We start from the raw sequence: 24074 nt of genomic DNA on the forward strand, positions 1-24074 counted from the left end.
GACGGAATATAGGGATTTGGTAGGTTTCCATTCTAAAGGCTTTTTAATAAATATGGCAACATTTTGTGACGTTTCATTGTTGCTGACGCGTAGTGAAGTGTTTTGAGAGTCATGTGAAGGCAACAGAACTTACGTAACGCATACGTTTTTTTAATAGTTTTTCATTTCTCGATGCGTCCTTAAAGTTAATGTGTCGGAATATACCGCGTTTACCCTAGCTTGTTATTTCTCTGCCAACTTGCCAAATTCAACCACCATTAGGTTCCTACTTTACAACTTAGAATAATGATTTGTAGCAATTGAGCAACAAATGTAGCAAAAAATCTACATAAATCTTGGTTGAAAATTCAAAATTTCAGCACAGATTTGTTTCAACAATTAGAATAATTTTGGGGCCAGCAACAGCAAGTTAATGCTAGCAACATTAGTGCCAAATGTCAATTATGATAGTTAAGTTACTGACCTAATGAACTCCTTTGCACTGAGCAGTGATCATAGAACTTCCTCAAACTCAAAGTCAAAACGATTAGGTAAATGGCTTGTCGTCATCTTGCCTGATTTTTGTAGAACTGAAATACAATTGTTATAGGTCAAGTTGTCAACCAGTAAACTTAAATAAAAAATTATCATGACGTAGAATATTGGCCTAAAACGTGGTCTGCAATCTTTGAAATAATTCGCTCCTTCAGAGTACTCACGTGCCTTTCTCGCAGTCGTATATAACAATTTGATCATCATCGCTGGACGACAACAAAAGGTCTCCACTAGGAGAATAGTCAATATTGTTAATTCGATCAGTATTATCTCGAAATAGTTTAACTACACGAAAAGTTTGAACTACCTGATCTATGAGTTTCATGATTCAACACCCACTTAATTGGGTTAATAAAAGAAAGTACAAAGTAATAGTTTATTTCGACCTGGCACATTCAAAGCAGAAGTAGCGGATGCAATTGTTTGAACGTTTCATGCATCCGCACACATAGAAAACGAAAACTTTTTTGAAATCTCAGTTTTGAAAAAATGGCAATGAGCTTATTTTTTCTAATTACTATATGCACTATCGTCATTGCGGAACTTGAATGTTCTCTTGAACTTGAACTTGAATCTGGTGCAAATTGAGGAGATATTGTTTCAAAACAAATTAAGGCAGTGTTTAAAATATTCAGTTGAATTCACATATAGATAATGCAAAAAAATAAAATAGAGAGGAACATGATTAGGATTTAAACAAAATAATTATTGCTGAGTCCAGAGGTGTTGCTAGCGGTCAATGTACGCCTTCTTCTTCTAACCTACAGAGCTACAAACCTTGTTCCACGATTCGCACCCACCGTGTGCGTGTAATCCACACATCCCTGCGGCTTCGCTAATGAATGGCCGAATGCCATGCTTCAGTTTATCAGGCATTCTCATTTAGTTTCGACGCAATTGTACCCAGACAAAAAATTTACAGGAGATCGCCGAAAAGATGAAACTGGTTGATCAAGTCGTGCAGACATTTCGTGTTGCAAAGTTATTCAGAGACAATAATGAGAGAGTGAACAATATTGACTTTTCTCCAAGCGGAGACCTGTTGTTGACATCAAGCGACGATGATCAAATTGTCATTTATGATTGCGAAAAGGGAACGTGAGTCTATAATTTATTCTAACTGCACTACTTTTTAAAAACAATGAGAAATCATTGTTTCATTACAATTCATTTCATTTGGCAATTTTAAATTGGTTCATTTGTAATATATTTAGAAAATAGGCTATGCCTGCTCGGCTCAGTCGGCTGCATAAACTGATAAAGGCTAAGTAGGTACAAGAATAAAGAATTGTATCAAAATTCCGAAGTTTTAAAAAATTTTAGCTCATAGCTAACAATTGTTTCATGGTGCATATCTTATGATAACTAACTGTTAAATCAGGCAGAAGCCATAGGTACCTAGGTAATTTGGACAGAAATGTCTGTAAATCTGGCCCATTTCTGTTGTTTCTAATTTCTATCACCTTTTTTCAATTTTTTTCCAGTACAAAAGTAAGTAAAACAATCTATTTTTATCTAAATTTTACAAAAAATTACTCATGAATCAATAATTTATTCTGTCATTTTTAAGAAACTTCAGTCCAATGTTCTTTATTGGTCATGGTGCAAATAGGTAACCAACCTACAAGTTACTACCATTACTACGCTTCAGGCATGAAATATATCTACTTGGCAAGCTGCAACTGGATTTTTTGAGCCATTTTTTGGATTTTTACGGGATTGCCATTTTTTTGAGCCGTGAATTCCATACCTTGGCCATGAAAAGCCGTCTACAAGCCGCTAACTTATTTACTAAGTCCCATGCAGTGATGCACCATGATGATGCACGTCACAGCACGTGCTATCACAAATCTCCAATTTTACCCTATAAACAATCAAACCAGCAACCCTAACATTTGTTTGTTAAAAACTTAAGTGTCGGAGATGGGGCTGTTGCTGCATTACACTTTGAGGTTTGATGAAATTGATGTTATGGTCAGCTGGTCAAGGACAAGGGTGACACAAAGCTTGCTGAATAGCAAATTTTTGTGTTCCATTATATTTATGAGTGTAATGTACTTATTTCTACTAAAATTTCAGTATTCAGTGCTTCTTGAAGACTTGAAAATAAATGTTGTCACATTAGATACATTGTTAATAAATTAAAATAAATTCCTTGAAACCTTCATTTTTATCAACCAATGTCATCTGAAGAATTGTTAAACCCTGAAAATTTAAATCCATGTGTTCTATTGTCATTAACTGCCCTAGTTTAAACTGACTTATTAGAATTATGAGCTCCAGATTATTATAGTGGTGAAAGCAATATTTAAAATACTTTTGCTGCGCTACATATAAATGACTTGTAATTTTTATATTTTTCTCATTGAAACCTTTCATTTCTGCAGATCAAAAAGAACCCTCAACAGCAAGAAGTATGGTGTTGATCTTATCCATTTTACTCATGGGAAAAATTCTGCTATTTATGCATCAACCAAAATTGATGGCAAGTATTCATCTTATTATCCACGCCTAAGGGTACGCACACAGTGGAAGCAGGTTGCCAGTGTGCTGGTTACCTGCTCAGGCTGGCACCTGAAACCATAGAGCACAGAAGCCTATTCGTACAGGTTTTCACTGTGAACACTTACATTATTATCCTATGTTCATTCTTGTGGCAGGTTGGAGCAGGTTGCCCGCGCGGGCAAACCTGCTTCCACTGTGTGCGTACCCTAAAGATGGAACTATTTTGTTGAGCTTATGAATCAAGTGCTCGGTCATTTTATCCATTCCATGTCTATTTATTTTTCACAGGCTACTAATCTTATGTGTGATGTGCCCTCAAAGTTTGTTTTAACCGGACACCACAATAAATGCTTCGTAGAATAATAATAATAATAATATCCACATTAGTAGAATTGTTTTCTTGATATTGTTTAAAAACATAGAGTTCCTTAAAATTTTTTCTAAAATTGCTAAATGTATATAACTACAGAGTGCCTTTTCCATTCTAAAATCAGTATTAGCACATAGTTCTTCTACATGATGTTTCAAAGTCTCTCAAACTTAGTGCCTAAATCAATATTCCAATTGTTATAAAATCAAAATTAATGTCAGTCTTGAGCATAGTTGCCATGGCTCAAGCTGAGCTAATTTGTATTTCATAAACAAAGTATGTCACTCAGTACAAAACATTTAAGAGTTCAGGAGGAAGTCTCTGAATAACCTCTGATTTCAAAGCAAAAGCGTGATCTCTATTTTAATTCTTCTTCAACAGATACTATCCGATACCTGTCCCTCCACGATAACAAATTCATCCGATACTTCCATGGACATACTAAGAGGTAAGATTTACATGTGCTTAAGCTGTAGAATCAATGGTTAGTTGCTTATTTATTCATGCATTTGATGACTTTCTAAATTGAAGTGCCTAGAGGTGAACTTTGAAATTAACTTAATTAATGAAAAAAACTCTTCCATGAATGGGAGAAAATTTGTACAGATCATCCATTAGCCTGACATTATACTGCCTTTGTCCTATGTGTTAGCAAGTAAGAAAGAGTATTTTGTAATTGTATTTAAATAATATTCGATAGTCATGAAACTTATGATATTACATAAATGACTCGTCTCCTGCAGAGTTGGTACCCTGAGCATGAGCCCCATTGATGACACCTTCATCTCTGGTTCTGCAGACAAGACACTCCGATTATGGGACTTGCGCTCTCCAAATTGCCAAGGAACAATGCATGCTGGAGGACGACCTGTTGCTGCTTTTGATCCTGAAGGTCTAATATTTGCTGCTGGCATCAATTCTGAAACAGTGAAACTTTATGATCTCAGGTGCTTTTCTCATTTGCTGTTAGTCATTTATTTTAATTTTGTAGTAAGTATTTATAATTTTCTCCAATTAGTACCTGATTTTTTCTTAAATTCATTAGTTTTTTTAACACTGAAATTATTTTTTATTTCTATTATGAAAGTACTCCTGCAATTTGTTTGATACAGTTTAGTGTAAATTTGGTTTTGTAGGTTTGCAGTTTATTGTAGCTTAGTTCAATTTTATTAAATATTCCTTCTTGCTAGGAGGCCTAATTGTTAAGCAGAACTATCAACTCTTGTGTTTTATAGTTTTATTTAGCCTATGCTTGAGTTCTTGCCTGCTGTTAAATTCAGATTTCTGAACTCCAGCGATGATGACACCAGAAATTAAATTTACAGTCACTTATGTAATCTTTCTTTACCATAAAAATGACTATTTGGCAAGCCTGTCTTTCATGCAACTAACTGGCTTTCTTTTTACATGTATATTCTAAGATCCATTTAACAGTAAGCCTCGCAACATTTTCCTTCACAATGCGCTGTCTAAATATTTTGTTTGTGTATTAAAACCGGTCACTCATTCCCAAAGGGTTTGTACTAAATTTTCAAGTAGGTACGAAATGAGTTTACTTGCCCATCAATATCATGCCTTTAAAATGATCTAACATCTCATTTATAATAATGATAGTTTTCTATCTCATGTGGAAAGAATTTACCTACTCTACATAAATGTGCTTGTTAATCTAGTGTTCTGGTCACACTTGTATGTTTCAGATCGTTTTTCAAAGGACCTTTTAGCACTTTTGAACTTAATCAAGAGAAAGAATGTGATTGGACTGGTCTCAAATTTAGCCCTGATGGAAAAACAATCTTGGTATCTACTAATGGATCAGTGATTCGTCTTGTGGATGCTTTTGCTGGAACTCCTTTGAAAACATTTACGGTAAGTCATGCTAGAATTTAAGCTTCTTTATTACAACACTTCTGTCTGTCTGTCTGCTACAAATCTTATAATTGATATTTAACACACTTCTGCCTGTCCAATCGATCTGAAATTCGGCACACTTGCATAAAGTTGGAGACAATGCATGAATAAATTGATAGAATAAAAGATTTAAAATTTTTTTTAATATTAAAAAAAAAGTTAAAACTATTTTGTCAGCTACAAATCTTATTATTGATATTTGACACACTTCTACTTGTCCAATCAATCTGAAATTTTGCACACTTGCGTAAAGTTGGAGACGATGCATGAATCAGTTGACAGAATAAATAATTTTATAAATTAAAATTTTTTTTTCATTATTAAAAAAAATAGAAAATAATTTCATCTGCTACAAATCTTATAATCCATATATGACAAAATTTGACCTGTCCAATCGATTTGAAAGTTTGCACAATTGCATAAAGTCAGAGACAATGCATGAATCAGTTGACAGAATAAATAATTTTGAAAATGTACAAAATTTTGCTATAAAAAAATGTGAAAAATATTTTTTTAATATTTGAAAATAAAGTTAGAAATTCATTGTACATGTCTAACATCCAAGCACTGAATTCTTCAGAAGTGTTGCATTTAAAAAGTAATATTTAAACGCATATTATTTCAATTGCAATTGCCTTGGGCATCAAAGAAAATTATCCCTGATGGACACCTCTCATTTGAGACGGAAATCTGTATTGGAGATATTGTAGGCCTTAGCAAAAAAATATAAAACCTTTTTTTACATCACAGGTTTGATTTAGCTGATCACATGTTAAACATTTGCTGATCTCCCGACATTTTATTTTCTATGAGTGCTGCTTTCCAAACATTCCGGATGAATGCCTATTGCACCCCAGAGTCCCCACATTTTCTACAATAGGTATTTTACCCGGCTCTCTCTGCCATTACTTGTATATATTAGCATCACTTCTGACATTTTATGAGTATAATAACTGTTCTCATCTTATTCATCTCCTCAGGGCCACATGAACAATAAGGGCATCCCTCTGGAGGCATCATTCAGCCCAGACTCGCAATTTGTGTTCAGCGGCTCAACCGACGGTCACGTGCACGTTTGGAACGCAGAGAAAGGCTACAAAGTGGCCACGCTCAACGGCGATCACACTGGTCCTGTTCAGTGCATCCAATTTAATCCTAAATACATGATGCTTGCCTCGGCGTGCTCTCACATGTCGTTTTGGCTGCCTGCTCTTGACCAGTGAAAATTTAACTCATCTTCAGTGTTACAGATTCCGTGCCGTAATACTACTGAATTAGTATAGCTTACTTCTAAACCTTAGTAACCGTAATTAATGTGCTCTTTTTTCCGTTGCGTTATTGTTGATTTTCTTTTGTATTTAAACTTTGTATTTACCATTGCAGATGATGAATTTACTCTTCACTTCCTCTAGATGCAGTATTGCTTTTATTTAATGTAATGCCAGACCTATTTCGGTTTTTGTTGCATTTTTGTTGCAACTTCTAAACGATCATTTTAATCTGTATCGAAATTCATAAGATGATATAATAAATGATAGTTTTTCATGGAATTTCATAGCAAACGCCCATAATTTCTTAGTGATTAATTGTAGTATGATCTCAATGAGTTCCGAAAGTGTCTCTAGATGTTATGTCTCCTAAACCCCACTATGCTATGTTCCTTCTATGAGTGATATCTTTTTGGCTTTCTACGACTGTTTGAAGGTGCTCTTCTAGGACGTTGCGGAGTTTGTTGAAGACAAGAGCGTAATCCTTTTCTGCAATTTGCATATTGCTCTACTCAATTATGGTGAATTAGACTTTTTGTAGGATTTGGAAGTTTGAATATGGGGTTTCCAAGGGTTTATTATGATATTTCAAAGTTACTAATGCGCATTATCCAATGTCAAGTAAAGTGAATGTTTTAAAAGGCTTAAGAATGGGATTTCGGAATGATATAAGTACGTTCATCAGATATTATTAATGAAACTTTAAAATTACGATTTATGCATCAAATTACTCTGAAAATTATTTCAATGTCCTAAAAATAAAGTGCTCTATTAATAGATCGTTGGATTAGGACCTTAACGCGATAGTGAATAAATAATATGTATGCGACACGTCGTAATATTATGGTCAAATGTCCATTGAAAACCTCAAGTATGAACTTCAATCCCCTGTGATAAGTCTAATTTCTAGAACTAAGAGATTCTCGCTGTGATCGTTTACGGTCACTACTTCAACGGTTTCAGATCGTTGTAACGGTGCCGATTGATATACTGGAACATGTAAAATCACAATGACGAGTAATGTCATTTACCCAAAATTGGTGAGCCCGTGCAGAGATCCCAGCTATGAGGTAATGGAAGTTGAAACATTCTTTGAGCGAACTTTTGAGTTGGCATTATGTTTGTATAAAATATTCTTATTATTTTGCTTCTGCTCATTGTGCAGTCTTTCATTTTCTGATGACTGTGCAGTAGTACAGTTAAATCGTGACTTCGATTTGTGGTAATTTTATTTCACTATGATATAAAAACCACTGTAAATAAATCATTAGACAAACTGAGTTTAGTTGACATAACTTATTTTCTACCTTGAACTGTTGATCTTGAAGAATTAACATTAATCTTAATTCTGGAATATGCTTTAGTCGTGAAATGTTCCAGCAGAATAAATTAGTGCGAGAAAGTTTTATTCGTTTCAATGCATTTATAAATGACTCCACGCAAATTACATTGATTTTCTAATACTTCTGTTATCGGCAGACCAACTTGTCAATTAATAGCAACACTAAAATAAGAGGTCTTGCACTCTACCAGAATGTACCTATTACTAATAGATTTTTCCCAAGTTTTTAACGTCGTAAGTCGTTTAACGCGGATTCATCACATGACATTATGTTTCTGTTTGCACGGAAAATCTTGTGATTTGGGTTAGCTTCCGCCGGTCAGTCGGGAACGAAGTCCGGCTGTAATTATCTTTTGAATGTTTATCATAATCTAGGAAACGAAAATGTTGCATCTCTCCAAAAGAGTCTTGGCTAAGACTCAACTATCAGTGCGTATACAGTATACTAACAGCTGTTAGAAATTCTTTGTGGTCTTTTTTCTTCTTAATATTTAGTAATCGATGGTAAAGAAAGATTTTAATTTAAACTGAAGGTGCTTGCCTCAGCCCCTCAGAGTCAGAGGCTAGACTTCAAGTGGCCTATGTGGCCTGTGGGATTGAGTGCTGAGCAGCACAGACCTTAGAGCGACTGAATATTTCTTGCAACACCTCAGCATCTAGACGATATGATCTATGACTTCAACTAATAACAATAATACCATCAAACGGGGTAAAAAGGGACAGGCGGGGTAATAAGAGACAGTCCTCCAGGCTCCAACATTTTGTAGAAACATAGTAGGTAGCAAAGCAGAGATTTTTTTAGACTCTCCATTCAGTTCATTTCTGAGTCCTATAAGTAAGACCAGCAAAGCATCCTGGATACCAGCATTATCATACAAAAGAAATTGGTTAAAATCTTAAATAAATGACGAAATTAAAAATGAACTGATTCTAAAAAATCTCTGGTTTGTGACTATGTGTAGAAATGATGCAGCAGCTGAACTAGGCATAGTGGCAAACCAGAGCTTTTTTGGAATCAGTTCATTTTTAATTTCCTCAATAACTCAAGATTTATACCAATTTCTTATGTATGATAATGCAGGTATCAAGGATACTTTACTGGTCTATATATAGAACTCAAAAATGAACTTGAAAGAGAGTCTAAAAAACTTTCTGCTTTGCCACTATGGAACTAGGGTAGGGTAAACGCGGTATATTCCGACACTTTAAGGACGCATCGAGAAATGAAAAACTATAAAAAAAACGTATGCATTACGTAAGTTCTGTTGCCTTCACATGACTCTCAAAACACTTCACTACGCGTCAGCAACAATGAAACGTCACAAAATGTTGCCATATTTATTAAAAAGCCTTTAGAATGGAAACCTACCAAATCCCTATATTCCGTCNTATGGCAACATTTTGTGACGTTTCATTGTTGCTGACGCGTAGTGAAGTGTTTTGAGAGTCATGTGAAGGCAACAGAACTTACGTAACGCATACGGTTTTTTTTATAGTTTTTTATTTCTCGATGCGTCCTTAATGTGTCGGAATATACCGCGTTTACCCTAATTTCAGTAGGTATGAAAATAATGAAATCTTGCGGCTCAAATGTCATAAATTTTTGTTTGATTGAAAAATCGCGGGTTGGACTTTGCAAACATGTCATTTCATACATTTTTTAACTTGCACTATCTGCATTGCTTTACCGTTCCTGCCAAAATATCCTGCAGAAAAAACATAAACATCATAATGTAAACAAATCAACTAAACGTTTTGTTGAAGATCGCGCATAGTTGCGGTCATGTCAAAGCGGTCAGACTGCATTAACACATGCTCAACTTACAGTACAGACAAATTTTATTGTTGCCGTTTGACTGTTTTAGGGTGAAATTAGAGATTTGGGGTAACATGTGCATGGACTTTGTGAATAAATTCACGCCTTGTAAATGGCTTTTCATGGCCAAGATATGGAATTCACGGCTAGGTGAAATGGAATCACGGTTCGAATAAATGGAATCACGGCTGGCGAATCAGTAAAACCACGGCTCAAAAAATTCAGTCGCGGCTTGCCAAGTAGATATATTCCATGCCTCATGATGCCTGCATGCAAGAGTGGTAATTGCATCGTGCATGGTTGTTTTTAGTTTGGTTTGTTTTTAATTTCTGAAACAAATTATGTTTGTCAAGTCAAGAATATTACTTTCGTTTTTTTACTCTCTTTTCTTATTTGACTCATTTTGTGCCTTGACTCACTTTATTTGTTTCTTTTGTTCTGCTACACCACTTATTGTAAAAGAAACATAATGTCATTTATACTCTTGTAATTCACCACCACTCATAATCGAGAATGAGTCATGATTACTCACAAGGGTGAGGTCAGGGCTTCAAATATGAGCAAAGTGAATCTTCATGACACACTTGTTTTCTGACCCAGTGCTGTTTTTTACTCATTACTTTTGTTATTTGATGCACTTCAATTCCTTGACTCACTTTCATTCCTTGACTCACTCTTGTCCTTTGATTTACTTTCCTTTTTTGACTTGCTTTAATTCTTTGATTCACTTAATCCCATGACACACTGTTGTTATATGACTCACTTATGTTCTTTGACTCACTTCTGTTCTTTGACTCACGGTTATTATCATGTAGTATGTGAAAAGGTAAGATAGTATAGTCGGCACTTGGGAATAGGCCTGGTGCCGATAATTGGACTTTTCAGAACTAGTTCACAGGAGATCTAAAGGGTCCTTCGACCGTATCTTTTCATTCTTTGACTCACTGTCTTTATTTGACTCACTTTCGTTCTTTGATTCACTTTTGTCCTTTGACACACTTTCATTACTTGATGTCTTTCATTGCTGTCTTTAGATAGGTACACTTTCATTCCTTGACTCACTTTTGTCCTCAGATTACACTTCATTCTTTGATTCACTCTTGTTATTCTTCTTGTTATTCTTTTCTCTTATGACTCACTTTCCTTTTTAGCACATTTTCTCATGCATAGAAAAAAGGTGCAATTGTGCTTGTCATGTCTGTCTGTCCGTGACTTCATGTTTTCGTTGATGAGAAAATAACGCTCTCTGTCACACACTGCAGTGAGTACTGAGTTATGTTTATTTTACTCACTTTCATCCTATGACTCACTTTTTTTTACTTTCTTTTGTCCATTGACATTTTTGTTCTATGACTTACTTTCTGTCTTTTACTCACGAAAGTGAGTCAAAGAACAAAAGTGAGTCAAAAGAAGGAAAGTGAGTCAGGTAACAAAAATAAATCAAATAACAAAAGTGAGATAAATAATAAAAATAAGTCAAAGGACGAAAGTAAGTCAAAGAATGAAAGTTAGTCAAAGAACAAAAGTGAGTCAAAGAACAAAAATGAGTCAAAGAACGAAGGTGAATCGAAGAACAAAGGTGAGTCAAAGAACAAAAGTGAGTCAAAGAATGAAAGTGAGTCAAAGAATGAAAGTGAGTCAAAGAATGAAAGTGAGTCAAGGAATGAAAGTGAGTCAAAGAACAAAAGTTAGTCACAGAACGAAAGTGACTCACAGAAGGAAAGTGAGTCACAGTATGAAAGTGAGTCAAGGAACAAAAGTGAGTCAAAGAACAAAAGTGAGTCACATAACGAAAGTGAGTCACAAAACAAATGTGAGTCATAGAACGAAAGTGAGTCACAGAACGAAAATGAGTCATAGAACTAAAGTGAGTCACAGAACGAAAGTGAGTCACAGAACAAAAGTGAGTCACAGAACGAAAGTGAGTCACAGAACGAAAGTGAGTCACAGAACGAAAGTGAGTCACAGAACGAAAGTGAGTCACAGAACGTAAGTGAGTCACAGAACGTAAGTGAGTCACAGAACGAAAGTGAGTCACAGAATGAAAGTGAGTCACAGAACGAAAGTGAGTCACAGAACGAAAGTGAGTCACAGAATGTAAGTGAGTCACAGAACGAAAGTGAGTCACAGAACGAAAGTGATTCACAGAACAAAAGTAGTGAGCTGTGGTGGTGCAGTGGTGAGAGACTATCTCTCGCACCCAGCTCCCGGGTTCAAGTCCCACTGAGGACAAGTTCTTCTGGGAAGCTCAGCTCATGGTCATCTCAGCCATTCATCCAACTCTGGTTGATAAATGAGTAGGTAGGTACCTGGCTTGTCCAGGGTGTTGTGTAATGCAATAAAATGGTTCTGGGGGGTCAGCGAGCCAGTGATGGTCGTAGAACTACCAGTGGCACCGAGTGCCCAGAAAAACTGACCTATCACCCCCCTCCCTGGTTGCCACTACCAGGATGGGCAATTACAACAACAGAACAAAAGTGAGTCACAGAACAAAAGTGAGTCACAGAACGAATGTGAGTCACAAAACGAAAGTGAGTCACAGAACGAAAGTGAGTCACAGAACAAAAGTGAGTTACAGAACAAAAGTGAGTTACAGAACAAAAGTGAGTCACAGAACAAAAGTGAGTCACAGAACAAAAGTGAGTCACAGAACAAAAGTGAGTCACAGAACAAAAGTGAGTCACAGAACAGAAGTGAGTCACAGAATAGAAGTGAGTCACAGAACAGAAGTGAGTCACAGAACAGAAGTGAGTTACGGAACAGAAGTGAGTCACAGAACAGAAGTGAGTCACAGAACAGAAGTGAGTCACAGAACAGAAGTGAGTCACAGAAAAGAAGTGAGTTACAGAAAAGAAGTGAGTTACAGAACAGAAGTGAGTCACAGAAGAGAAGTGAGTCACGGAACAGAAGTGAGTTACAGAACAGAAGTGAATCACCGAACAGAAGTGAGTCACCAAACAAAGGTGGTTCAACGAACAAATGTGTGTCATGAAGAATTATTTCGCTCATAGTTCAAGCAAGCCCTGACCTCACCCTATTGAGTAATCATGCCTTATTCACGATTACAAGCGGTGGTATGATTTAGATAGATGGCACTTGCCTATGATGCTTCTCAATTGATCTCATCTTTTAATCAATATGGCCTTTGGCAAATGGTCAATATGGCCTATGGCAAATGGTCAATATATATTGCCTATGGTAAATGATCAGTAATGACTTCCTGCTAATTGTGACCCTGTACCTGCACTGTTTCTTATTATTTTATGACTTAAATAACATGGTTTCATTGCAGGCTTTGCAAAATGTCCGGCATCAGTCTCAGCACGGAGCGGCCCGCAAATCTGGTGGAGGAGGGGTTGCTGCTGCTGTAATTGGTGGAACTGTGATAGGAGGATTTGGTGGCATGCTTGGTTATGCTTCATGGAGTGATGAGAATAGGAAAGTAAGCATCTATTACAATAAATAATAAATATCTTGTATTAGAGATCTTTGCGCAATGAAATTATTAATGAATTTCTTAGTATAATTAATAATACCTGCTTGGTTTGTTTATAAAGCTAAATTATGAACTTGTGTTGAAATAACAATTTTAAATCTTGTATAAATTAGTAATTCATTTGGTTCTGTATATTAAATTTAATGACAAATTGCCATAATATAATGTAACCATAATTGTATTCATTTGCGAATTTATTTAACCTTGTTCATGACACATTTGTTTATTCTACAGACCATTGACAACAACATTCCATTTATTTTACAGACCATCGACAACAACATCCCATTTATTTTACAGACCATTGATGACCTATCACAGACCATTGATGACAACATCCCATTTATTTTACAGACCATTGATGACAACATCCCCTTTATTTTACAGACCATTGATGACAACATCCCAGGAATGCAGTATATCACTGATGCTGTACTGGGATCTAAGGCCCCTGCTGCTGCTGGGAAGCCTCAGCCCAAGATGTTGGTTATTCCTCCTCCTACAATAGTCCAGCCTGTGCCTCCCCAGGTTAAGCCTGCTCCTCCCCAAGACAAGCCTGAAGACCAGACTCAGAGCCCCATAATGAAGAAGAAAATCGAAAGAGAAAAGAAAAAGGAACAAGAGGCCACTGAAAATGTCAAAGAAAAATCAGAAGGTAACACCTGTTACTCAAGGAAATCTATCTTCAAAATATTTTTATTTATCTGCATGAGTATATCTTTTTGTCAGCTTACTGAAATATGGAGAGATCAATTTTTTTTAGTAATGCACAATTCTTTGTTGAACTGGTCAGTTTATGTATACTAGTGCTATTATTGCTTTTAAAGCATCTCATGTTCAATTTGGGGAAAATTACACTTTTCTTCAGTCTAAGTAGAGAACCCTGTATACATAACAGATCGTTACAAGCTATACAAATATAAATACATAGAAAACTATACAGTATCAATTCAGCTATTAAACAAAGTAATTAGTGCGGGATGACAGTTGCTACACCCAAGTACTCACTCTAATAAGAGGTTCTGGTGGAATGAATCAAAATATTAAAAGCTGGAATGAAGTTAACTATTGTCAAATTCGTTGTGGTGACGTTCATATATAAACAAATCTCATTTTTACAATTATATTTAATTCTAAATTTCTAAATATTTTTATTATATTAATACAAAATCTTGAACGGAACCGCCACACTTTAATAGATAGTTTGCATCAATTACCTCAATTAGTTAGCAGCTTCTGTATCATCAACTAAACTGTATAAAATTTTGATGATTGTAACTTGCATTATCTTTTAATCTTGGATGCCAGCTTGGAGAAATTTTAATTCCTGCCAGTTCGTTTTTTTCATCATGCCTGTTTCTTGCTAAAGAACTAAGAAATATCAAGCATGCCTTTTTTTAAATTTGCATTGTTTAGTATTTCAAAGCATAGCCATAAATTTTCATTTTTTGCTTTAAACCTTTATTAGGTACATTTGTAGACTGTTCTTTCATTTTTTAATTGTCTGAGGTAAGTTGCTTTGCTTAGGAATTCTTCATTCATTTATTTATTATTGCTTTTACCCTGCAGCTTCTATCACCTCACCATTACCCTCAACTCCTGAGCCGGCCTCCTCTAGCATCAAGTCAGGTCTGCTTGCCCTTTTAGCGCATTTTTTCATTTATGGAAAAAAGCCCTTTTGTACTCGCCATGTCCGTCTGTCTGTCTGTCTGTCCGTCCGTGACTTCACGTTTTCGTCGACGAGAAAATGCGCGCTCTGTCACTCACTGCAGTGAATACTGAGTTATATTTTTTTGTATAATTGCTCTCGCGTTTGTCTGCTTCTGTGCACATGTGGTTTTCCTTGCAGTTCCATGCCGATAAACAGCTAATTTGAAGCAAAACAGTAATTAAAAAAAAGTCATTATCATGCAAATGAACAGAGCAGTTGTAAGAGTTGTTTTGTAACATGTCTTTGCTCAAATTTCTCGTTGTTTTCAACCACTATGTAAGAAGAATTCTAGAAATTATAACAATCATTTTAAAATTTGAATTGCTTCCAATTTAACATTTGAATGCCTAAGTTTAAAATATCACGAAATTTTATCAGAAGACAGGTAAGATGCTCGAAATAAGTCTTTAAACTATAAATCGTTAAATAAACTCACTCGCTCATTTACATTACCTTGTGTTCAGTACCATCATGAGAATCATATTCTGTTCGTCAGTTTCCCTACAATGTTTAATGGCTGAGCAGACCTTGCGTCAGCGTTGGCTGCATCTATGAAGGAAGCTAATTCCGGGGTTACGGCCGCCCTGGATGCTGCTGAAAAAGCTGCTGCTGTTGTACAGCAACAGGCCATGGCCATTATCCTGGTAACTAATTATTTAGCACTTTTTTACCTACGTTATGCTTTAGATTCTTTAGTCCGATTTTGATTTAACATAGCAAGTGCTTGTTCACTTTCTTTGAACATTCATAGGTTTGATTATTAAACAATGTGCTTCAATCTCAAATACTGTATAAGTGATTTTTTTTCTTTCGGGTCATTCTGTCACCTCAGTATTCTTATATCAAATATCCCTCATAAAATATCACAATTCTGGTAGCTGCGACGTTCAATTGCCAAAAATTCGATCCCGTTAAAGATATGCTGCATATATATTGCTTAAAGTTTATCAAGAGCATATGTCAATGATTAGAATGATGCGCTCCAAATTACTCAAACATTTCAGATAAGTGAGAACTGTTTTAATTCGAATTTAATCAATCCTAATATTAAAAAATGGTTTCGACTTCCCTCTTCTTTTTAAAGTCAGTAGACAGCGGTGCAATTGAAGACAGCGTGAAAGCAAGCGTCAGTGCTGCGGTCATTGCAGCAGAGGAAGCATTCAGACAGGCACAGTGAGTGCTCATGTTGCAGTTAAGGCATGAACATTGTTTAATTTAACATGCTTATTTGACTGGGTCAGAAAGTAATTGTGGGATTATTTCTAGTTGTTAGTCTTCAACATACGAAAGCAAGTTACTCTAAATGGGTTAACTTCTGGCTTGCGCATTGTTTAAATTTGATAAAAACACATTATTAATGATTATTTATTAGGTACTTAACATTATTTTAGGCAATCTTTCTGTTGCCCATGTGACCACATAGAAATCGTTTAGTCTGTTTAATGAATGTGGATAAATGTTGAGCTGCTGTATTTTCCCAGCATGTTTAATCTCCAAGCAGATAGTGACGTTAATATCCCGGTAAAATCATTTCATTTCTAGAAATCGCAAGTATTAAATCAAGGTTTGCTTCATAAATCACGGCCAACAATAAAAACTCTCATTGGTCTTAGCTTGCACGGGACATAAACATTTTTATAAACATAAATTTTTATGCCAATCAGACGTCCAAAATGTTGAACAATAGTTAAATTTAGATCATTTGGTAGATTTAATTTTTCAAAAGTTATATACTTTTATTTTACTTACATCATGCATAATGAATTATAAACAATTTTTCTATTGGTCATTAGCTCCAGAGTATTAGCTGGCCATTCACGTTTATTTTACTGCCAATGTTTGTCAACTATTTTTATTTCGATATTAATTTCTGAACGAAGAGTGAAGGTGACGGAGCTGGCGACCAACATAGCAAGCAGCAAGAGCTCGGGCAAGTCAGACGCCAGTGTTATTGATGTGGCCGAGCAAAGCATCTCAGAACTCGCCCCAGCAGTTGTCAAAGTGAAGGAGGTCGTCAATAACGCTGTGAATACCATGCTTAATGTCGGTGAGTTACGGCGTTGGATCATTAGTTGGAGCTTTTATATTCCTCAGTGTTTCCTACTTTGAGTTTTATATGTAGCATTCAAACTGAATTTGAAACGTGAAAATGGAACGGAAATTTTTTAAGTCAAAATTTGACTTAAGTTAACGTGTGAGCCTTCAAAGGTTGATTCCATTTTTGAACTACACCTACGGTCTGGAAAAGTGAGGTTAATTCGCCAAATGAACTACGATTAATTTCAGAACTGATGTGCAACGCTCTGAAGGAGGCTCGTATCAAGTTGGCAGCAGAAGTGCGAGATGTTTTGCCAACGCTGACTGACATTGATGCTGAGAAGCAAATCCAGCTGCTACTCGGCCACGCCTATAACAGGATTCTCAACCTACAGAAACAAATTGCCGACAAGCAGAAGGTATAGTTACAGTTACGCTATGCTCGATTCATCTTTTTACGCACCTTTCGTGTATTTAAATAAAGTATGAATCATAACTGCACACAATGACCATAATTTTCTTCTCAATGAACATGATTTTTTTTCCTGATGAACATAAAAATTGTGATCAGGTTCTGGATGAAATTCGTTCACGTGGATCGCTCAGTGACGGTCCCGGGAACATCTCAGAGGCCGTACTGCAGTCTGAACTTGATAAGCTGCGTCATCAGCTGCAGCTCCAGCATCGGTAATTTTGAAATGGAATGACTTTTTACAGTCTCCAAATTTAAAATGTCATATGCTAGAAAATATTTGGATTCTCCGAAATTTTTAACAATTCAACAGTCAAGACGGAAAGACACTACTTTATTCACTCGTGACATTGATTATATAGTGTGACATAATGTTTGAGTAATATGACAGTGGTTACGTAGTGAATGTTTTAATTTAGTGTTGTTACTTGAGTATGAGTATGTAATTCAAGGTCTGGCTTGTGTTGGTGCAACTTGCTTGTGCTGTTCATACATGAGTGGAAGTTACGGTCTGGCTTGTGTTGGTGCAACTTGCTTGTATTGTTTACACATGTGTGGAAGTTACGGTCTGGCTTGTGTTGGTGCAACTTGCTTGTATTGTTCACACATGTGTGGAAGTTACGGTCTGGCTTGTGTTGGTGCAACTTCTTGTATTGTTCTTCTTGTGTTCATACATGTGTGGAAGTTACATTGTTCAGGTCGGACTTGGGACGTCAACAAGAGGAGTTGGAGGCCGAGGTGCGAGGTCAGCTGAAGCGTCAGGCAGCCGCGCATTCCGAGCATCTCTCTGACATGCTCGAGAAGCAGGAACACGAAATCACGGCCGCCTGGCAGCTTAAACTATACGATGAGATCAACAAAGAGAAAGATAGACACTTCAGGGATGTTGCTAGCATCAGGGCCAAGCTTCTTGGAATGCAGGTATGACGGCTCCATTCACCGTAGATTAGCTGATCGTTTTTTATAAATTCTATATCATTCCAGTATAGATAATTGGACTCTCTATCATCGTCTCAGTCCTCGTAGTTTGGAGTAATTATTTTTCTTACTCATGTTTTATGATTTATATGTTATTGGAATGAAGTTATTACTCATGATTCAATAATCGTTTTACGTTCTATAAAGGCGGCTGTGACAGCTCGAGCGGACGCTGATCGTGCTGCTCATGCTGCCCGCTCGCTCTGGCTCGCTTGCCAAGCTCTCCGCAACACCATCAGGTTCTGAGCAACAACATACCAAATGAATCCTTGTACATATAACATTATTAATGCTTATATTAAAAAGTTGTTAGATTCATCAGCATTAGATCTTTTCCACTGCTCACTCCTGAACATGTATATGCACCTTTCTTACATTTCAGGATCTTACCAAATTTCAGGCAATGGTTGTTAAAAAAAGAGCAAAAATCTTTCACGTTGGAAGTAGCTCACCTCACCTTGATAACACTCCTTGCTTGTACTTATTATTGAAATTAAATGCTTCTCACCTATAAATTTGTATCTGTTTTCGTTTACTTAATTATACTCAAAGAGGTCTTCCATTCACTAAAATGTCAACCAGAACCTTTTTGCCTGGGATACATGTTTTAATTTGAATTTGTTCACAAATTCTCCGCTTCATTGTTGAAGGCTTGGGAAGGAAGGCGCCAGCAGCTTTGACGATCAACTCCAGCCTCTGCAGAGCCACCTCACTGCCATCTCGGTGTCTGCTGGTCAGTAATTACTTTCCTGATCATTGCATTGAAATGTGCGCTGCTTCGTTCATCTAAATAATTACGCATTGCAAACCAATGTACTGACATTAACCCTTCAGTGATAACGTGGATTACATATGTAATCCACGCCTATTATATTCGACTGTAACAAAATGGTGATCAATTTGGTTAGTTTATGTAGGCGACCACTGTAGGGTTAAACTGGGTATGTATGTACCTTTCAGCCTAAAGATTAATAGTATTCACTCCTTGGGAAACTTATATCTAGCTTTGTGTATCGCAACTGTCATTTCCGATCTTATTTCTGAATGACCTAGATTCTGTATTATATTCTAGCAATAAGCTATATATTCCCGCGAGTGCAGAATACAATAACTAATACGCATAGTGAAAATTGCTTTTTATTTGGCAACTGTTGCATCATCTTCACCAAAATTGTTTTTTTTTTATTTGCCAACTGTTGATTCATCTTCACCAAAATTATTTTTCTATTTGGCAACTGTTGTAGTCATCTTCAACATGAGCGTCCGTCTGAAGAGTTGCGTGCTGTATTCTTATGTTGTATTCCAGGCAGCGACGAGTTCGTGCAGACCGTCATTGGGAGCATCAGCAAGGAAGCCGTGGAGCGCGGCGTGTGCACGGAGGAAGCGCTGCGCCACCGCTTTGATAGAGTCTACGCGGTTGCCAGACGCGTCGCTCTTGTGCCAGAAAATGGAGGATCTCTCCTCAGGTGGGTCCTACATTATCCTTTGATGGGTTAGTGAAACATCAGGTGGGTCATACATTATCCTGTGATGGGTTAGTGAAACATCAGGTGGGTCATACATTATCCTTTGATGGGTCAGTGAAACATCAGGTGGGTCATACATTATCCTTTGATGGGTCAGTGAAACATCAGATGGGCCACACATTATCTTTTGATGGGTTAGTGAAACGTCTGGTGGGCCACACATTATCCTGTGATGGGTTAGTGAAACATCACGTGGGTGCATCGTGAGTTTCAATGATGTGCAATACTGACGATTGTGATCATCATTCACTAATCTTAAAGTAAAATAAAAATTCCTATACATTCTGTGTGATAAATATCTGAAACATTTTTTTTCATTTTGACGACAATAATTCTATCCACGTACACAGTGTTTTAAATCAGAGTTTCGAAAGTACATGTAGAAATCGTACAAGGCGCCTGTGTTGCAGGTACCTGTTGTCGTACCTGCAGAGCGTCCTGCTGATCCAGGCGTCCGCCTCGGCCGCCAGCGACACCGAACTCCTCGATCAGCCCATCAACGTTCACGACCTCAACACCTTCGATATTCTCGACAAGGCCAAGTAGGATCATGCAGTTAATTGTTGTTAAGAGTGTGTGTGGGCAATTTAAACCTAACGCTTGAATTGTCATTTGCGAACAGTTATTGTTTATATCATAATTTGATCTGAGAGGAATAATTTCCCGATTACTTATGCTGCGAAAACTTCAAACGTTAGTTATGATTTTCTCTTGTGAATGTTGCTTTTATCTATGTTTAGAGGGTCCGCCATATTTATGGCAACGCATGTTTTTTATTATTCTCAATGAAACAAATAGGTGCATTGTTCTTTTTTATGAGCTAGTAGCCAATAATTACCTAAACAATTCTCAAACATATTTATTCAATATGACCACCCTTATTTTTAATGACGGCCTCCAATCTACGCGGGAAAGCTTCACATGAGACACGCAGCATTTCTTGAGGGATCAAGTCCCATTTTCGTGTCAATTTAGACTTCAAACTATCCAAAGAATCATGAGGTGTTCTGCAGACCCTACTCTCTGAAATAGCCCGCACAGAAAGGTCGAGAGGATTCAAATCAGGGCTTCTTGAGGGCCATTCATTTTTTCTAACGAACGCTGCGAGGTGACACTGAATCCAGTTTTGGGTCATGTTTGAGCCCTGTGATTGGAAAAGTCTTGTTGAAAACTCCATGGTGAGCCGTTGAAGTGTTTACGGGTTCAAAGTAACAACTCAGCTTCCAAAATGTCCGAAATGTATCGCTGACTGTTCAATTTCAGTCCTGAGGGGACAAAAACGAGTGGGGACCTCCCAGTGGCGGTTACCGCGGCTTAAACCATCACGGACATGGGATTTTTTGACGGTTAACGCTTTGTTCAATGTCAAATTTGTTCTCGTCACTGAACACCAAGTTGGGCAGCGTGCCATCCTAAATGAGATCCAGAATGTGCTGGCATCCTTCGAGCCTCATTCGTTCATGACGGTCTCTTAGTTCATGCCTGGTTTGCATCTTGTAAGGGGAGGTTTTGAAGTCATCTTTGAGGACTCTACCGTCTCTACGCATTAATGTCTGACTGACTCCTGCTTCTTCAGCTAATTTTTCAGCTGAGCGACGAGGGTTTCTTCTCAACTTCTCCCTCGTGTTTTGACCAATTGTTTTGTTCGGACACTTCGTTTTCTTCCTTGGCCAGGTCGATTGCATGTTTCAAGAGGTTCCTTAAATTTTTTTTACCACTTTCCACACGGTTTCACGACGAATTTGGAGTTTTTTGCAATGACTGAATTACTCTCGCTCTTTTATGGAGGGTTACAATTACATTTCTATCTACTGCCATAAGTAATAGTAAATTTAGACACCTTAGACTTCTGCAATATAAAATAGATGAACTAATAGATGATATTAAGCTTCATTATAAAAGAAAAGTCTCCTAGAAACAAATTCATTTTATGTAGCAAACATCCGTTGCCATAAATATGGCGGACCCTGTAAAGTGCAACAATTTAAGTACTTTTGAGGGGATATTCGTAGAATCGTCTGTAGTTATACATTTGATCTTTTATTCCCATGGCCTTTTTTTAATGTGCTTCTTACAAGGAGGTTGTTGTTGTTAATTGCCCGGAGGAGGTTCTCAGGATTACAAGGAGGTTCTCAGCTAATTATTTTACCCATTAGATACTTGCAGTTCGAACCATATTCTTCAGCGAATGATTATCATCCAACGATTTTATGCATCTTTAGGGCATCCCTTCTATCGGATCACTCCATTGGCATCTGACTATTCGTTTAAAATATTGCCATAATAATCGTGTAGTAATATAATCGTTAACTTCTGTGGTTTAAAAGTTTGTTTGGCCGAGGACGACGTCACTCATTAGCATTTTTCTTGGCGTCACTCATTTTTCATCTGACCATACCTTAGCATTGTTCTAATGATTATATAGTAATTTAATCATAAACTTTGATGTACCAGAGTTTGCTTGGCGTCGGACGATATGCTGGGATGTGTGCGCTGGCTGAACCAGCTGACTGGAGAGTCGCGGCGCGTCGCTCAGGACTGGAAGGAAGAAGCGCGTCGGACGCTTGAGACTCGCCAGGCTGCCGACGCTCTCATGGCTCACGCTGCTGCTACCACCGCAACCGCTCTTTGAACCGTCACAGAATCACTAATATTCTTTCAAATTCTCTGGTTTTGGATGACATTTATGATGAATTATTTATTCTTTTAACTTGATAAAGCTATTGAAACTTTCTGTGAGAAGAATAATTAACTTTGTGTTCGAAATTAAGAATGTTGTTGAACTCTCGACCGATTTAGTTCTGAATTAAAAATATGTGTTCCAGCTATTGAATTACAAATAATGCTTGAGTCTTCAGTCATGTGATAGCTTGTAGAGTGATACAAATCCATCCAGAAGAAAAGACTAAATTTAACATAACCTAACGATTTAGAAACCAACGATCTCTGCTCTCATCCGCGAGGTGTTGGCTGTATTCTTCCGAGAACGGCTTTATTTTAAATCTGGTTTAGCCGTCACTCCGTGTCAACTAGAGTGATGTTTGTTACAAATAGTTCGGAGTTTGATTGTACCTTGTCTTGAAAATTCTTTTATGGGTATTGGTTATCTCTTCTAGGCTTGTTGGGTACTAACTTTCTATAACATTGAAATGATTCTACCATAACAGTGTTCTACTATTGTTGTTGAATCTATTTGTAAAGTCACTGCAGTGCAATGCCCTGTAGTTTGAATTTGTAACTTCAGACGCTTGCAATTAGGGCGCCTATACCAGAGGGGAAATTTAAATCTTCGTTTCGTAAGATTGGCACATAAAAAAATATTTTCCATCAAAACTCCAGAATAAATGAAAAATTCAGCAGTTGTCAAACTAGTAATTAGTTTCGCTGATTTGCGCTCATGAATGCACAGAGTAAAAGTGGGAACTCATTTATGCATCACTGCCACGCAATAACTAGCCTCATTCATTGCTCTGTGTTAGGTCATGGATGTAATTGTGTTGTGAAGATGTTTTCCTATGTTTTAGTTATTTTAGCTCGGAGACGCGGTTGTAAGCCTGTACATAAGGTCACATAAAGATGGGGTGCTTGAGTCGTGTGCCGCCTCTTATTATACACAATAAAATCAAATCTATGTGAAAAGCTAGCAGATATTTTTTCTTGCCCCGAGCAGCATTGCAAATTTTTCAGAAAGCCTTGGCATGTAATAAATATAGTATTGCATTTTTCGGAAATTTCCAGGTTTCATAGTATTATTTAAAAATATAATATTCATTATGTATGGATTTTTTTACGATGACGTAAATACCAAATCACGTTCTGTCTTGGACTATATTCTTTCTCGCTGATTTCTTGAAATTTTTCTTCAAAACACCTTCATTGCGACATTTTCTCTCGCGTCAAGTGTTTTGTTTACGTATTTTTATATAGGTGCGATTGATGACCAGAGAATTCGTTGGTTTATATCATCAGGGAGTGGAACTTTTCTTCAGATGACAGCAGATAAAAAGGCAAGTTTCAGGAAGTAGTTTTTCTTTATTAACGACGTTTCGAATGCAACAAACATTCATTTTCAAGTTATAAGAAGCATTAAACATTGAAATTTTGGTGG

At 36.9% G+C, this 24074-nt stretch overlaps 3 protein-coding genes across 4 annotated transcripts in view; 2 read left to right on the top strand and 1 right to left on the bottom strand.

The window, feature by feature from the left end:
• The window catches only part of LOC108668986 (WD repeat-containing protein 82), a 6880-nt gene extending 5911 nt beyond the window's left edge, over positions 1-969 (bottom strand). The window contains exon 1 of the mRNA XM_018156269.2: positions 699-969. Within this exon, the coding sequence (XP_018011758.1) occupies positions 699-859 (161 nt within the window). The 5' untranslated portion in view covers positions 860-969. The remainder of the gene's footprint in view (positions 1-698) is intronic.
• Positions 970-1293: 324 nt separating this feature from the next.
• On the top strand, positions 1294-7497 carry LOC108668989 (WD repeat-containing protein 82). Its single transcript, XM_018156273.2, has 6 exons — positions 1294-1632; positions 2922-3019; positions 3791-3857; positions 4153-4356; positions 5110-5278; positions 6301-7497. The coding sequence occupies exons 1-6, from the start codon at positions 1472-1474 to the stop codon at positions 6541-6543; spliced, it is 942 nt and encodes a 313-aa protein (XP_018011762.1). The 5' UTR covers positions 1294-1471; the 3' UTR covers positions 6544-7497.
• A 712-nt stretch (positions 7498-8209) lies between these two features.
• Positions 8210-23609, top strand: LOC108668975 (MICOS complex subunit Mic60). Of its 2 annotated transcripts, XM_018156254.2 has the most exons (15): positions 8210-8359; positions 13039-13188; positions 13630-13897; positions 14812-14871; positions 15479-15597; positions 16038-16126; positions 16834-17000; positions 17240-17409; positions 17562-17677; positions 18161-18383; positions 18588-18679; positions 19091-19173; positions 19747-19906; positions 20377-20508; positions 22421-23609. In XM_018156254.2, the coding sequence occupies exons 1-15, from the start codon at positions 8315-8317 to the stop codon at positions 22596-22598; spliced, it is 2052 nt and encodes a 683-aa protein (XP_018011743.1). In that variant the 5' UTR covers positions 8210-8314; the 3' UTR covers positions 22599-23609. The 2 variants fall into 2 exon arrangements, with proteins under 2 accessions (XP_018011743.1, XP_018011744.1); XM_018156255.2 differs by lacking the exon at positions 14812-14871.
• Positions 23610-24074: the final 465 nt, after the last annotated feature.

This window comes from Hyalella azteca, unplaced genomic scaffold, assembly GCF_000764305.2.
Source record: "Hyalella azteca isolate HAZT.00-mixed unplaced genomic scaffold, Hazt_2.0.2 contig5386, whole genome shotgun sequence".
Taxonomy (NCBI): Eukaryota; Metazoa; Arthropoda; class Malacostraca; order Amphipoda; family Hyalellidae; genus Hyalella; species Hyalella azteca.